Source organism: Orcinus orca, chromosome 3 (assembly GCF_937001465.1).
Source record: "Orcinus orca chromosome 3, mOrcOrc1.1, whole genome shotgun sequence".
Classification (NCBI taxonomy): Eukaryota; Metazoa; Chordata; class Mammalia; order Artiodactyla; family Delphinidae; genus Orcinus; species Orcinus orca.
The window spans coordinates 27,919,508-27,934,559 of NC_064561.1; the positions used below are offsets into that span (position 1 = coordinate 27,919,508).

The 15,052-nt window shown below is 38.5% G+C and overlaps 1 protein-coding gene across 8 annotated transcripts in view; it reads right to left on the reverse strand.

The window, feature by feature from the left end:
• The window catches only part of RANBP17 (RAN binding protein 17), a 314,986-nt gene that overhangs the window by 48,204 nt on the left and 251,730 nt on the right, over positions 1–15,052 (reverse strand). For 7 of the 8 annotated variants that reach the window (XR_007476521.1, XM_049708089.1, XM_033432062.2 and 4 more), the window contains 2 exons: positions 10,977–11,096; positions 8,342–8,424 (listed from right to left, as the gene is read on the reverse strand). Coding sequence is in view for 7 of the 8 variants with exons in the window: in XM_049708089.1 (XP_049564046.1) it covers positions 8,342–8,424; positions 10,977–11,096 (203 nt within the window). In the remaining variant the exon portion in view is untranslated. The remainder of the gene's footprint in view (positions 1–8,341; positions 8,425–10,976; positions 11,097–15,052) is intronic. The other variant, XM_004271993.4, reaches the window with a different exon arrangement.

Consider the following 15,052-nt stretch of genomic DNA (forward strand, 5'->3'; position numbering starts at 1 on the left):
CTATGCAATCTTTTTTATTTTAAAAAAAACTTTCTCTTGGCCCTACTTCCCTGCCTGATATTACTCCCCTTTGTAACAAAACTCCTTAAAGAACTGTGACCTTCACTGTCTTCATTTCTTCTCCTCTGATTCTCTTTTACACCCACTCCACTGAAAGTGCTCTTTTCAAGGTTCCCAATGACCTCCTTGTCCCTAAACGTAATGGTCGACTCTTAGTCCGCATCTTATTTGATTCATTGGCAGCTTTTGACACAGCTGACTACCTCTTCTTCCTTGCCTTCCAAGACACACACTCTCCTGATTTTCTCTTACTTCAGTGTTTGCTCATTCTCTCCTTTGCTGGTTCCTCCTCTTCTCCCTTTCCTCCTAACACAGAATACCCCTGAACTCAAAGCTAAATCTTTTATATTTAAATTCATACCCCCACCCCGGTGATCTTATCTAGTTTTGCAGCTTTAAATGCCATCTTAGAGTTAATGACTCCCGTATTTGTTTCTCTAGGCCAGACCTCTTCCAATCCTCAGACTTGTATATCCAACTCCGTATTCAACACCTCCACTTGAATGTCTAATCAACACCTCAAGCTCAACACAACCAAAATGGAACTTTTGAGTCCCCCTCACACCCATTCTCAGCCTTTTCCATCTCAGTTAATGGTAACTTCATCCTTCCAGTTGTTTATGCCAACATCCCTTGATTACATTTTCTCTCTCATACCATATATCCAATCCATCAAGAAATTGGATTTACCTTCAAGATATAGCCAGAATCTAACCACTTCTCACTACTCCCACTGCTATCACCTTGGTCAAAGCCAAAGGCAAATCATGTCAGCCCTCTGCTCAAAACATTCTAAAGTCCTTCTCCTTCACTCGGAGTTAAAGTCAAAGTCCTGATAATCTTTACAGGATATGACGTTACATGACATTGCTTTTGTTATTACTCTCTTTTGTTCACTCTGTTCCAGCAACCAATGTCCTTGCTGTTCTTCAGACATGCCAGATGCACTCGTGCCTTAGGACCCTAAAACTTGGTGTTCCTTCAGCCTGGAATACTTTTCCCCAAGATATCTGCATAATTAACTCCCTTATTTACTGCAAGTCTTTGCTCAAATGTCATTTTCTCAATGAGGCCTACCTCGATCACTTTACTTAAAAATGCAACATGTTTCCCAATCCCTGGTACTTCTAATGCTCCCATCTTTTTTTTTTTTTTTTTTGCGGTATGCAGGCCTCTCACTGTTGTGGCCTCTCGCGTTGCGGAGCACAGGCTCCGGACACGCAGGCTCAGCGGCCATGGCTCATGGGCCCAGCCGCTCCGCGGCATGTGGGATCTTCCCGGACCGGGCACGAACCCGTGTCCCCTGCATCGGCAGGCGGACTCTCAACCACTGCACCACCAGGGAAGCCCCTAATGCTCCCATCTTGATTTGCTTTCTTTCTTTTTTTTTTCCCCATAGCACTTATTACCTTCTGACATACAAAATAATTTCTTTTTCAGTTTTGCTCACTGAGTTTCCAAAGTAATAACATTTATTACACTGCATGCAACATTTTAACCAAAAGTCTAGAACATTTTAACCAGAGTCTAGAACAGCACCTGCTGCTCTCAATATATATACTTGTTGACTGAGTGAAGCTCACGAAGCTGAATGTACAGTGCATGTACTTGCTGCAACAGTGTATTACAGTGAAAGTTACATGTTTATAAAAATTACATTTATCAAAAGGTGAATAATTAAATTATAGTATGATGATAAAATGGAATGCTTTACATCTATTTTAAAAGATATGGTAGAAAAAATTATGAAAAACCAAAGGAAAAAAAGAGATATGGGAGATTTAGATATGTATTAATATAAAGTGATGGCCATGATATAAGTAAAAAATAGCAAATTGCAGATTAGCAAGTATATTATAATACCACTTTTGGAATAATATATGTATATGCACACATAAAAAAGTATGAATGAGCACACACTAAACTGTTAATGATGGTTATCTTTGAGTGATGAGATAATCAGGAATTTTCACTTTCTACTTTCTCCAGCAATTCTGAAATCCTTCAGTTTACTGATAGACCATGCTAACGTTTTATATTTATATGATTTTGTAAAAGCTATTGCCTGCTTGAAATGCCCTCCTCAAATTTCCAGGCCCTATTCTTATTTCCTTCTCTGGCTCCTCAGTTTTGAGTTAGAAACTTCTGGGCTCCCATAGCACTCTGTATGCTTCTTAAGCATAAAAGTGAGCACAACACATTATAATTCTTTATTTACTTGTCTGAATACACTGCTGGACTCCACTAAGAGAAGAATCAGTAAGATTATTTTTGTGTGTCTTATTTCTCTTCCTATCCCTTGTAACTCTCAAACACATAGTAAATGCTCAATAAACGTTAGCTGCATGGATGAAAGACTCTACTGAACTCTAAGCCACTTGTTTGGAGATCACGCTTACTTATTTAACAGCTTGTTTAGCAGTTTTTGCTTGTGTGCAGAAGTGGCCAAGTCCAACACGTGTGGATTCACTGTGAAATGTATTCCTCAAGGCCTGGGATCCTCAAGGTGTTGATCATTCCATCGCCTTAAGAAGATTTTTGTGAGCTTACTCTACTACTTTGTTGTCCTATGTCCCCGACCACGTTTCTGATACAACTCTCTGTCCCTGACCACGTTTCTGATACAATCTAAGGTTATGTCCATGGTTCTTGGATGATCTGTTTTCCAGAAGTGTTATTTCCTGATTACATTTTAAGTCTCTAATTATTTCAAGTCCAACACATTGTTCAGCTATCTTTTTTTTTTTTTTTTGCGGTACGCGGGTCTCTCACTGCTGTGGCCTCTCCCTTTGCGGAGCACAGGCTCCTGACGCACAGGCTCAGTGGCCATGGCTCACGGGCCTAGCCGCTCCACGGCATGTGGGATCTTCCCGGACCGGGGCACGAACCCGTGTCCCCTGCATCAGCAGGCGGACTCTCAACCACTGTGCCACCAGAGAAGCCCTGTCCAGCTATCTTTCTGTAATCATTTAAACATAAATAGAAATCATAATCCTTCATTCTTACAATGCTTCTAATAGTATCAATACATACCAGTAATTTTCAAGCTCTTTTATTAAAAAAAATCTTTAAGCAGGTGACCCCTATTACAAATAAATCTAGTGCAACTATATATAGCTGGGTGGTTCTGGTCAAAGTGGCAGTAGGGTCCCCTCCTCCCCCCTCTCTGGAGAGGCTCTGTGGTGCTTTCACAGATCTCTAGGGCTCTGAAAAACCCAGTTGGAAAACCACTGGTTTGTTTTCTAGGTCACAGTAAATAACAGCGGCTTGTATATCAGTTTACAAATTCAATTTAAGCATATTATTAGGTCATACCTTAAATGCACCTGGAGCATATATTGCTCAAAAGAACCCTGATGTAAATTCTTATGTACAGTGAATAATTATAGTTGTTCTATCCACTATTAAAGTTTAGATTTTTCACACACCGAGCTTTCTTTAAATCAGGTACCTAAGGAAGGAATAAAAGCAGCTCCATTTTTGCCAGTCTTATAAAAACAACCAGTATTTCTCCCTTCTGTGCACTCTTTAACCAACAGATGTCACTAAAGATACCATTACCCAGAGGCAAAGGGAAGAAAAGATTAGACAAATGGAAATTGAGCATAAAATCCACCCAGTTCTTAAAACTGAGAAGTAGGTTTCCAAAGTAATAACATTTATTACACTGCATGCAACATTTTAACCAAAAATTTAAGAAAGAAATTTCTTTTATTAAGTTGCTCAGGCTGAACGGATCATAGCACTAAATTTTGAAATACATGTTCTTGAAGCAATTTAAAACTCATTAGAAATAATAGGCTTGGGCTAGTAGAAAATGTGGTAAAATCTAATCCTCATCCAAATGTTACCTGGGCTGCACAAACAGGAAATTGTTTTGTGCTACTGTGGCTAACCTCATTGCTGACCCTGAGCTGTAACGGCGAGAGCAGCTGAGAGCTGAGGCAAAATTAAAAACTTACATCAAAGTATATCATGACAGAATGTAGATAAATAAAACAGCATATCGAAAGTATTATTTTTCTGCCAGTCTCATTGAGTTGCGAGGTGGAGGTATTCCATAAAATATATAACGAATCAGGTGCTTGTGGAAATGAGTTCTTCCCCCCTCTGAACTGCCCCAATCATCGATTACACAAATACTGCCCATGACAGGTGAGCAGAGAAGGAACCCAGCGAGGATGGGAACAGAAGGGATCAGAGAATGTTCTGGCCCCTTTCTTCTATGGGCTCTCCCTTCCTTCACCTTGGCTTACCACAGAAATAAATAATGTTGGCTCTTCTGTACCCTCCTAGTCATTCTTTTCCTCATCTTCTAGACTCCTGGATGGCAACCATAGGATCTCCCTTCAGTGAGCATATTAGAATCTCCAGAGGTAAAAGCAAGGGTAATAAAACATTACACAGGTAAAGACAGACAAAATCAGCTCGGCTGATTGAGGCCAGCATGTGGAATCAGTGAAGGCTGAGAAAGAGTTTTCTATCATTCTATGTAAAGCGCATGTGTCAAAGTCACTGGTGACAAAGTTGAAGGACATTTTTCCATTGAGCCTTCATTTTCCTTAAGTTTTAGGATAGAAATCACCATACTTAAAGAACAGTACTTCATCAAAAATACCCAACTTTGTGTGGCAACTCTCAAGTGGCAGAAAGGAACATGGAAAGACTACTGTCTGAAGTTACACAGACTTTGAATGAAATTCCAATTTGACTATTTGCTAACTATGTAATATTGGGCAACTCTTTAACTTCTATGAGCTTCAATTTCTTCATAACAGTAATCACAGTAGGTAAGTGATCTAAGGGCTTTCCATGCACTATGTAATTGAATCTTCACAACCACCCTATGAAGTAGGTATTATTTTCTCTGTTTAACAAGAAAGTGAAGCAAGAGAGGCTTAGCAACTTAACCAAGGCCAAGTGACTAGTGAGTGGCAGATAATAATACTTACCTTAAGGATTCAATGGGCTAATGTATGATTAATGGTCTAGTATAGGAGCAGGCACATAATAGTTGATTAAAAAGTGGAAGCAACCATTATTATTAGTCCCAACTAAGGAGAAGAACCTTACCCTAATCTCCTAGTCTTTCTTCAGAGTAAGAAAACTCCTTATTGGCTTTTCTTCTCAAGAATGCTTTGAAGGTTTTCTCTTTTCTTTTTCTTTTTTCTGCTTTTCTTTCTCTTTTCTTCCTCTCTCTCCCTCTGCCTCCTCCTCTTCTTCTTCCTCCAATATAATCCTCACAGTTTTCTTTCTCAACTTTTGCTGCAATGCTTTTGTCTATGTCAAACAACCTGACAGAGGACTGAATAGCTTTTGAAGCCCATGGACTTGGCGATGTTCTGAGATTCCTTTTGGTATCACTTGCTGGACAAACACTCTGTCCTATACTAGAGATTCAGTGATCCTGGAAGAGGAAGAAGTTGCTGCTCTTATCAGCCCTACTCTAAGAGTGAGTAAGCCTCAGTAAAAGAAACTGGATCCAGAAAAGGGGGAAGGAAAGATACAACTGTGGTTGGTAACAGGAAACAAACATTTGTATAGTTAAAGGTCTATTGACTACTAAGAAATTCTTATACGTGCATTGTTTCATAATGGGGAAGTATTTCTTTTTAAAAAGTGAGGAAATAGACGCTTAGCACTTGTTACAGGCAGAAGGAAGCAGGACAGCATGGTCCAAACAGAAGGCATTCCTGAATAAAAAAGTGATGAGGTCAGTGAACCCCTATCCAAAGGAGGCTGGTTCTGTGAGTGTAAGAGAATGGCTTTGGATCAAGGAAAGGCATATTCACTGAGTACCTAAGCCACGTTACAACCTGTGCCAAGCCCTTTACCCAGAGTAGCTCAATTAACCACCTCTAATCCTAACTAGACAGGTAGGTCAGTAGGTATTCATTATTTCTAATTTTACATATGAGAAAACTAGACCAAAGAGGTGTAGTGTCTTAGCTGAATGTCACGGAGTTGATATGGGTTGGTACTAGAATTGGTACTCAGATCTTTTAATTGCCAAAATCTATGTTTTTTTAAAGATATCATTCTTTTGGAAAAAGCTCCAGTCATATGTCTTTTATGATAAGACACTGAAAGGAATTAGATATACCCTGGAAACACAACAAACTGTACTGAGAATATTCAAAAAGGGGTCCATTTTTACCTTTGGGAGGCAAAGCATTTCTACTTTATATGATTCTAATGTGTCCATTTTCAACAGATGCAAAAGTTGTGGCAATATAGTTGCTGGTACAGATGAAGATAGGAGAGTTTAAGTTTACTGTCTTAAATAGGTGCTTTCTGTAGTTTCTATACACTTATGACCTCAAACTCTAAAAATCAAATGTACAATTAAAACTAAGCATTTTTAACAGAGGCCTACAGTGCATACAGAACAGAGTCCCAGAATATTTTGAGTTCAAGTAAAAACAATTTAAAAGAACTTTTTCTACTTTTTAAAATAGGTTTTACTTTTTAAAAAGTAATATGTTTTAATTTTTTTAAATTGGAGTACAGTTGCTTTACAATGTTGTGTTAGTTTCTGCTGTAGAAAATACCTAGGAATAAACCTACCTAAGGAGACAAAAGACCTGTATGCAGAAAACTATCAGAAAACTATAAGACACTGATGAAAGAAATTAAAGATGATACAAACAGATGGAGAGATATACCATGTTCTTGGATTGGAAGAATCAACACTGTGAAAATGACTACACTACCCAAAGCAATCTACAGATTCAATGCAATCCCTATCAAACTACCAATGGCATTTTTCACAGAACTAGAACAAAAAAATTTCACAATTTGTATGGAAACACAAAAGACCCTGAATGGCCAAAGCAATCTTGAGAAGGAAAAACGGAGCTGGAGGAATCAGGCGCCCTGACTTCAGACTATACTACAAAGCTACAGTAATCAAGACAGTATGGTACTGGTACAAAAACAGAAATACAGATCAATGGAACAGTATAGAAAGCCCAGAGATACACCCATGCACCTATGGTCACCTTATCTTTGATAAAGGAGGCAAGAATATACAATGGAGAAAAGACAGCTTCTTCAATAAGTGGTGCTGGGAAAACTGGACAGCTACATGTAAAAGAATGAAATTAGAACACTCCCTAACACCATACACAAAATAAACTAATACACTTTTAATGGCTGTTCCTACATACACACGCTCACTTAAAGAAGCTTTACAAAATTTTGTAAAATCTGTTTCTAGGTACTCCAAAAGAAGTATGAGAACCACAGGCAATTTTTGAGGCCAAACATAGAGTTGGCTGTTGATTTGGGAAAGTAAGACCAGAGAGGCAAAAAAGAAGAGGACAAAGGAAAGGAGGACACAGAGAGACATCTCTCAAGAAGAACCATGCAAAGTGTCCAGCCTGTAGTTAGTATTCAGTCAGTTTGTGGCGAACTAACAGAGGATTCTTATCGGTTGTATCGTATCCTCATTCCCTGGCTACATAAAGGTCTCAGAGAGTTGAGAATTTCATTGATGAAGCTGTCAGAAGTGGCAAATATTAGGGTTTATGGTAGTTCTAACGCTCATTTCTAACTACTAACCACATTTTTTTTTTTTTTTCCGGTACGCGGGCCTCTCAGTGTTGTGGCCTCTCCCGTTGCGGAGCACAGGCTCTGCACGCGCAGGTTCAGCGGCCATGGCTCATGAGCCCAGCCGCTCCGCGACATGTGGGATCTTCCCAGACCGGGGCACGAACCCATGTCCCCTGCATCGGCAGGCGGACTCTCAACCACTGCGCCACCAGGGAAGCCCCTAACCACATTTTTTTGTACTGTAATTGAATAGAACAATCATTACTGTAGAACTCTGATTCTTAGGATGCAGTGCCCCCAAATTTCCTACAATAAAATATTTACTGCTCTTTACCAGGATATTTTTCCAAAATTCAGTGCCGGTGACATACTGATTTAAGCATCCTTTGACGCAACACACTAAACTCCCTGATGTAACTTTTAGCAATTTTCAATATGCTATAACTTTTCAATATTCTATCTATAGTGTATTCCCTTTGCCTACTGACCTGCAATTTCATCTAAAAGAAATTCATCAAGCTGGCCAGGCATGATCTGTAGTCAAAGGCATGTTGCTTATTTCTCTTGATGCCAATATGATAGCTACCTGGCTTTCTGCACCCCTATTACCCGCTTCATAAATTCATACAGATATGAAGGTTCAAAAGAACAAAATAACTAACATCATTCTTTCCTCCAAAGAGATAAAAGTTATATTGCAGAGACAAATATGGAAAAGGATACTCACCATAAGTGCAAATCATTTTACTAGCTTCTCTGAAGAGAAGAATTCCATTAGGAGATGATACATCAAAGTTCAAACGCTGGGATCTAAGAAATACAGCAAAAATTTAGACTATATGTGCAGATAAAAAAAACAAATATAGGTTTAAAATACCCAGAATTTTCATTTATTAGAAGTAGCAACAGTACAATTATCCCTTTTTTAAAGTGTCATTCCATTAAACAAGTATTGCTAAAATGTGTGTGCTAATTCTCTCACTATAAAGATACTAGAACGATAAAATTATTTTCATTTATTTGCTGATTCAAAGAATTCACTTTTTATCTGTCAAAACAATATCCTGACATCCTATATCACCGACCTCTTACACCCCTCTCCTTTCATGCAAAGTGGTTGACAGATAATAATAAAGGAAACCCCAAGTATGTATAAGTTTATATAGTTACTTGGATAGAGATTTACACTTGAGATCTCCTGTAGTGCCTAATACACATCTTTAAAACAAATTATAAAATAACAGGAAATCTAAGTACCTTTAATACTGCTCATATGCATAATGAATCACTTGATACTTCAAGCATATTTCAAATACATTAAATTACATACAGACTATAGTTTCCATTGAACATAGCTCAAGTGTAGAGAAACAAATCCCAGAAGTTCTAAATAAGAACAGTTCTACTTTCCTAGTTCCTAACAGGTTGGGGAACAGTCTGAAGAGTGTAAAGGACTGACATGCCATCCTGACATAATATTTGCTCTTTTAACATCACTTTGGCTTTAGTTGGCTCCAATATACCTTTTTGCTCTGCTTTTAAGAAATAATGGTATATTTTTAAAAGGATCAGCAAAAATATGAAATAGGTCATAGCAAAGAAACACCAAAAAGCAAAGATATTTGCCAAGGAACAGAATAAACTGCTCGGAATAGAATAAATTGCTGCTTCTCTATGCTTTTTCAAAATGCTTCGGAATTAAGTGCAATTATAACTTATTAGAAATACTACTGGAAACATTTGATTGTTGGCATAGAATTCCGATTAAAGAAATGTATATACATAATACACATTAGGTTCCAGAGAAATATAGACAAGATAACATTTTCTGGGATTACAAATTTTTACCAGGTAGTTCTTTGGACAACTGTGCTAGATATGAATTATCCACCTATGGCAGATATAAAATACTTTACAATATACAACGTAATGATTTTTTCCTTTAGCATTAAATGTTATATCAGTAATATGAACTATTAATTACCTAGCTGAAAAAACTGTAATTTAATAAAAACTAAATTTCTAATATAAAGTATATAGCCACCCTTCGTTTAGTATTTAAGGCACCTAGAGAACAGTTTTAAAAAAACTAACAGCTTTCAAAAGAATACTCACATTTATTTATTTGCCAGGTCTCTTCCCACCTCTTGTTTTAAAAATTTTAAATTATTGCTGTGAAAAACTCAGCACCATAGATCAAATTAGAGTTGCAACCCATACTCCTTCCCTGTCTGGATATCTCCCTTCCAACACGCAATTTACAAAGAGGAACTGATGAAACAGTATGGCTAAGTGACAGGTAATTTGGTGCTAAGCCATATTCATAATGACATATCTTAAAGAGGTAAAACTAATTATCTTATTGCAGTTTTTCTCTTTTAGCTACACCTCTGTTAATATTTATATACAAAGAACCTGAACCTCTGCTTGTCTATGCAAATTATAAGGTCACCTAGGCAATTTCTGAGAAGTGTGGTAGTTGCTATTTAAATAAAAATTGTGAGTGCATAAATCATCCACATATGTGCATCTTGGCACAGAGGAAGAAGGATAACTTAGAAGTCAAGGCAGGAGCAATCCCCAGGGCTTGAGACAAACTATGTGTCCACGAATTGCTCTGGGACTCAGTTCCCTTATCCATAAAATAAAGCATCTCAACTCAGAGACCTCTAAACTCCTTTCCTCCTCTACAGAACTGCAGTTAAGCAATGAGACAGTTAAAACTGCCCTGGGACTTTCCTGGTGGCACAGTGGTTAAGAATCCGCCTGCCAATGCAGGGGACACGGGTTCGAGCCCTGGTCCAGGAAGATCCCACATGCTGCGGAGCAACTAAGCCCGTGTGCCACAACTACTGAGCCTGCGATCTAGAGCCCGCAAGCCACAACTACTGAAGCCCACATACCTAGAGCCCGTGGTCTGCAACAACAGAAGCTACCGCAATGAGAAGCCCGTGCACCGCACTGAAGGGTAGCCCCCACTCGCTGCAACTAGAGAAAGCCTGCGCGCAGCAACGAAGACCCAACACAGCCAAAAATAAATAAATTTATAAACAAAACAAAACAAAAACCTACCTTCCTCCATCTTGTGCTTTTGAATCTTTTAAATAATGGTGGCTGTAGTCTTCCAATTTTTTTCCCAGTTCCCATAGTCCCCGTATACACCTAAGTATACTAAATTCTTTCTCGCCCAAAGCCTCAACCTTATATCTCTAATTCTACTGCCTTCAACTGATCATCTTAAGCTTTGGTTCCCGGGTTCTTGCTAAGTCTTAAATATACAGGCACGAGGCAGGAAAGTCTGACCTCTGAAGAGTGCTACCAAATAGTAAATGACCTTTTCACTTGCCTATGCTACCTCTTACCTGTTTTGCATCAGTTCTGCCATAAGTTTTAAGATGGGAGTTGTACACGCTGGCTCTCCATACCACTGCTCAAGAGCCCTCTGAAGGATGGGAATATAGGTTGGGTACCTTTTATAAAGCCTGTTAAAGAATTTAAGGGTCAAAAGAAATATTGTTTCTGAAAATTGGTGCCACTTAAAAAGAAAACAAAGGAATCCACATTTGTTCTATGTTTAGCATACTTATGAAGTATCATGTAACATAGTTAAAGAATTATGCTTAATATTGCAGGAAAGGAAAATAAGTTTAGTTAATGAGGGGTAAAAAATGTGAACTGCTATTATCAGAGTTTGTTGGGCATCAAACTACTTAAGAAAAAAATGTTGTTTATTATGTAACTTTTAAAATACATAAAAGTAGAGGGAAAGAGTAAAGCCTATGCATTTATCTCCCAGCTTAGAAGTTATCTACATTCTTTTATTTTAAGTTGTTGACTTAACTCTGCTTAGTTCCACTATAGCCCCAAGGAACGCTAGGGATGACAGCTTGAAGAAAAGCTTTGGGTAATTTTTACTCTCAACTCAAGGTCAGTTTGCTACAAGGTAGTCCCTTGTACGCTCAAGGAGAAATTCTCAAACACCCTCATCAATACTAAGGAGTGCATGTCTCTGTTAAGTCAATGGCTGAGACCACCAGAACCTGGAAAACTCTGACTCAGCTCCACTGACCCTTTAACCCGTAACTGGCCTCCTCCTAACAAATGGACACAGAAATATAAAATTAAGGCCTAAAACTGCAGCAGAAAAACCCCTTCCTATACCACTACCTTCATTTCCTTTTTCTTTTCCTAATCCCTAAATCTGTCTCTTTCTGATGTTTTTCAATGTACTTGTCTTTTTGTTTCAGATGGAAGTGCTGAACGGAATCACCTCATGTTGTTCCTTTCCTGTGTGGTATGGGTAGTGACCTCCATGGTGAGAAAAGATCACAATTTTCTTCCCTGCTCTTAGAATAAATTTCAAGTTCCTTAGCATGGCAAACAAGGTCCTTAATATCTGGTCCCTGCCTACCTCCAGTCTCGTCTCTTAGTGCTCCTGCCCTTATCTATGGTTTGGCCATTCTTAATTCTCTGCAAACCCACTGATGCCGACTCTCTCTTGTCTCTATTCCTCTATATGCTGCTTTGTCTGCCTAACACATTCCAAACTGTATTTCAACATCTAGCTCAAGTTTCACTTCCCCTGGAACGGTGAAATTTTCCCTTTTTTGTCAAAAGGAATCAATCTCTTCCTCATCTAAGTTCAATGAGCACTCTGACCACGTCTCTCTTATAACAAACTGTATTACGGTTGTGTTACCCATCTGCCCCATTAGATAGTGAGTTTCTCAAGGGCAAAGACCTGTGCTTCCCTACTATGACCTTGTTAATTCCTATTTGTCCCTCATATTTCAATATACATGCCAATTATTCCAAGAAGCCTCCGTGACACCTCCCCTAATCCCCCATGACTAAGTGTGTCTCCTATGTAAGGCTCTGGTACCCTGTGTTAGTGCTATCATAGCACCTTATCTCTCCTATCATATGCTTTTTGAGAGCACAGCATAGGTACTTATTGTATGCATGGACCTGGCACAAAATAGACTTCAATGAACATTTGTTGTGGTAAGCCTGCCAACCTAAAAATGAGGTGTAGCATACTTAATTAGACCTACCTATTTGATTCTTTTAAGCTGTGCATTTCAAGCTTCAGGAAATAATTCACATAACATTTAGTGAAAATAAGCCCTTAAATACCTTAAGAGTGTCAGGCTCCCTAAAAGTGCAAAAAGCAATACTTTTGTCCCCCTAGATATACCATGTTAAGGCTGTATTTGAATACACACGAACAATTTACTTAAGTATTTATTGAAGGCCTATTCTATAAATGTCTTCTCACGGTTACAGACTCTCTGGAGCCATCAGTGAACCAAACATTAAAAAAATCCCTGCCCTCGTGGAATTTATATTCTAATAAGACAGAAAATAAAATAGATATATGATCCTTTAGAAAGTGCTACAAAGGAAATAAGGCAGAGAGAGGAGGTGAGAAGTGAGTGTATACGTGTGAATGAGGTTTCAGTTGGATGAAAATGAAAAATATAAAATCAATAAACTTGATTATTAACTCTATTTTGTCAGATAACTTACTGTTTTATTTTCTTCTATGGACTAGAAAATCTGTTATTTTTGATAGATGGTAGATACTCTGTGCTATGTACCGTGCCAGGGATCCAGTGATAAGTAAGACATGGCTTTTTTTCTTGGTAAATTCATGCTTGAGTCTGGGTGGTGCACACATAATAGTAATGCTCTGAGTACCAAAATTCTGAAACAGTGCCAGAGGAGTACAGGTGAGAAAATACTCCACCCAGAGATCTGAGTACAAACTCAGCGATCACGAGTGGGAAAGCGTCTGGAAGACTCATCAGGAGACTGAAAAGACCCAAATCTCAGAATCTAAGGATATCATAAGCACACAGATGCCCCTTTGCAAGGCATTCTAAAGACATCAGGGCCATCATACTTTTCAGAGCACACTGTATTCACTATGGGATAAGGCCCGGGATATGAGGGGATGCTCCCTTTTCTGTGTGGAATGAGAGTGGTGCCAACTCTAATATGCTTGTGACAGAGGTGACTGCCACAGAGAAAATGAGTGATTACTGGAAAGCAGAGTAAAGGTCTACCAAGCAGGGAGGTTAAAAGGGTTTCAGAGTGAGAGTGCCAGACTCAGATTACATGGTGAGAATCAGAACCTACCCTAGGAGTTTAATTTTCCAGTGGCCTTGTGAGAACTATGTATATATGGATAGGAGGAAGACAGTGGGAGACCTTAGGCAGAAGTGGCACAGATCTAACTGCTTTCACCTAGATCTCCCCAATGGATTCCTAAGGTCAACACCAGATAAATAAAAAATAAAAAAATTAATGATATGCTATTGCCTCTTAAGATGCTAAATATGAAAAACTGAAAAGAATGAGGTTTGCTTCTTGATGACATCCATCCATCCATCCATCCACCCAATAGTTACTTACTATGGGCTGGACCCCAAGAAAGCATAAATGAGTAAAAAAGTAATTCTTTTCCTCTGAGATTTCACAGTAGAGAAAGAATTCTAATACACTAGAAGGCAACAAAAGAGGTTTTTGTTAAAAATTTTAGGAGGTAAGAGTGTGAGCATGTGATTCCAGAACAGAAATAGCCTGCTAGTTCAGAGCTTAATTGAAAGGTATTCCTTGAACGTGAAACATCTATACCTTTGTTCATGGAGGCAAACGCTGCTGGGAAGCCGTCTCTCTTTCGGTCTGGCAAATGCCTGTCCATCTTTCAACACCTAGCTCAACTTTTACTTCCCTGGGAAGCCTACTTTTTGCCCCAAATACCAATCTCTTCCTCTTAAATGTTCATATGGTCCTTTGCATGCATCTTTGTTACAATACATTGATAGTTTATTAGTTATTTGTTATGGCCACTAGATTATGAGCTTCTAAGGAACGATCCATTTTATTCATTCTTATAAAAAGCAATCATTTTATTCATTTCTCATGCCTGGCACAATGCACTCAACATATGCTTGTTGAACAGCAATTTTTCAGGTTTACTTTCTTCCCTATTTCAGTTTGTCCAACATACTGCTGACTCTTCTCTTCTTGAAATACAATTCTGGTTCTGTTAGTCAGTCAAAATCGTCAATTGCTTTATACCATCTATGGAATAAGGGTCTCAGTTCCTTAGCCTGATATTCAAGGGTCCCAGACAACCTGCGTGTCCAACCATAAAATAAGTGTATCTTTAACAAAGTATCTTCTCTACTACTCTCCTTCCTAAACCTGTGCTTAGACCAGCTGAAAACCTCTTACTTCACAGTTCCAACAGTCCAATCCTACTTATGTGATATGACCCAAAGAAATACCTTCACCTTTACAGAGCCTTTCCTGATGCTCCAGCTAAATGCAATCACTTTATTTCTCTCTTTGTTATGGCACTTATCACCTTCTGTATTTTATTACAGTTGTTTAGGTAGATACCTAACTGACTCTATTAAACTGTAACATC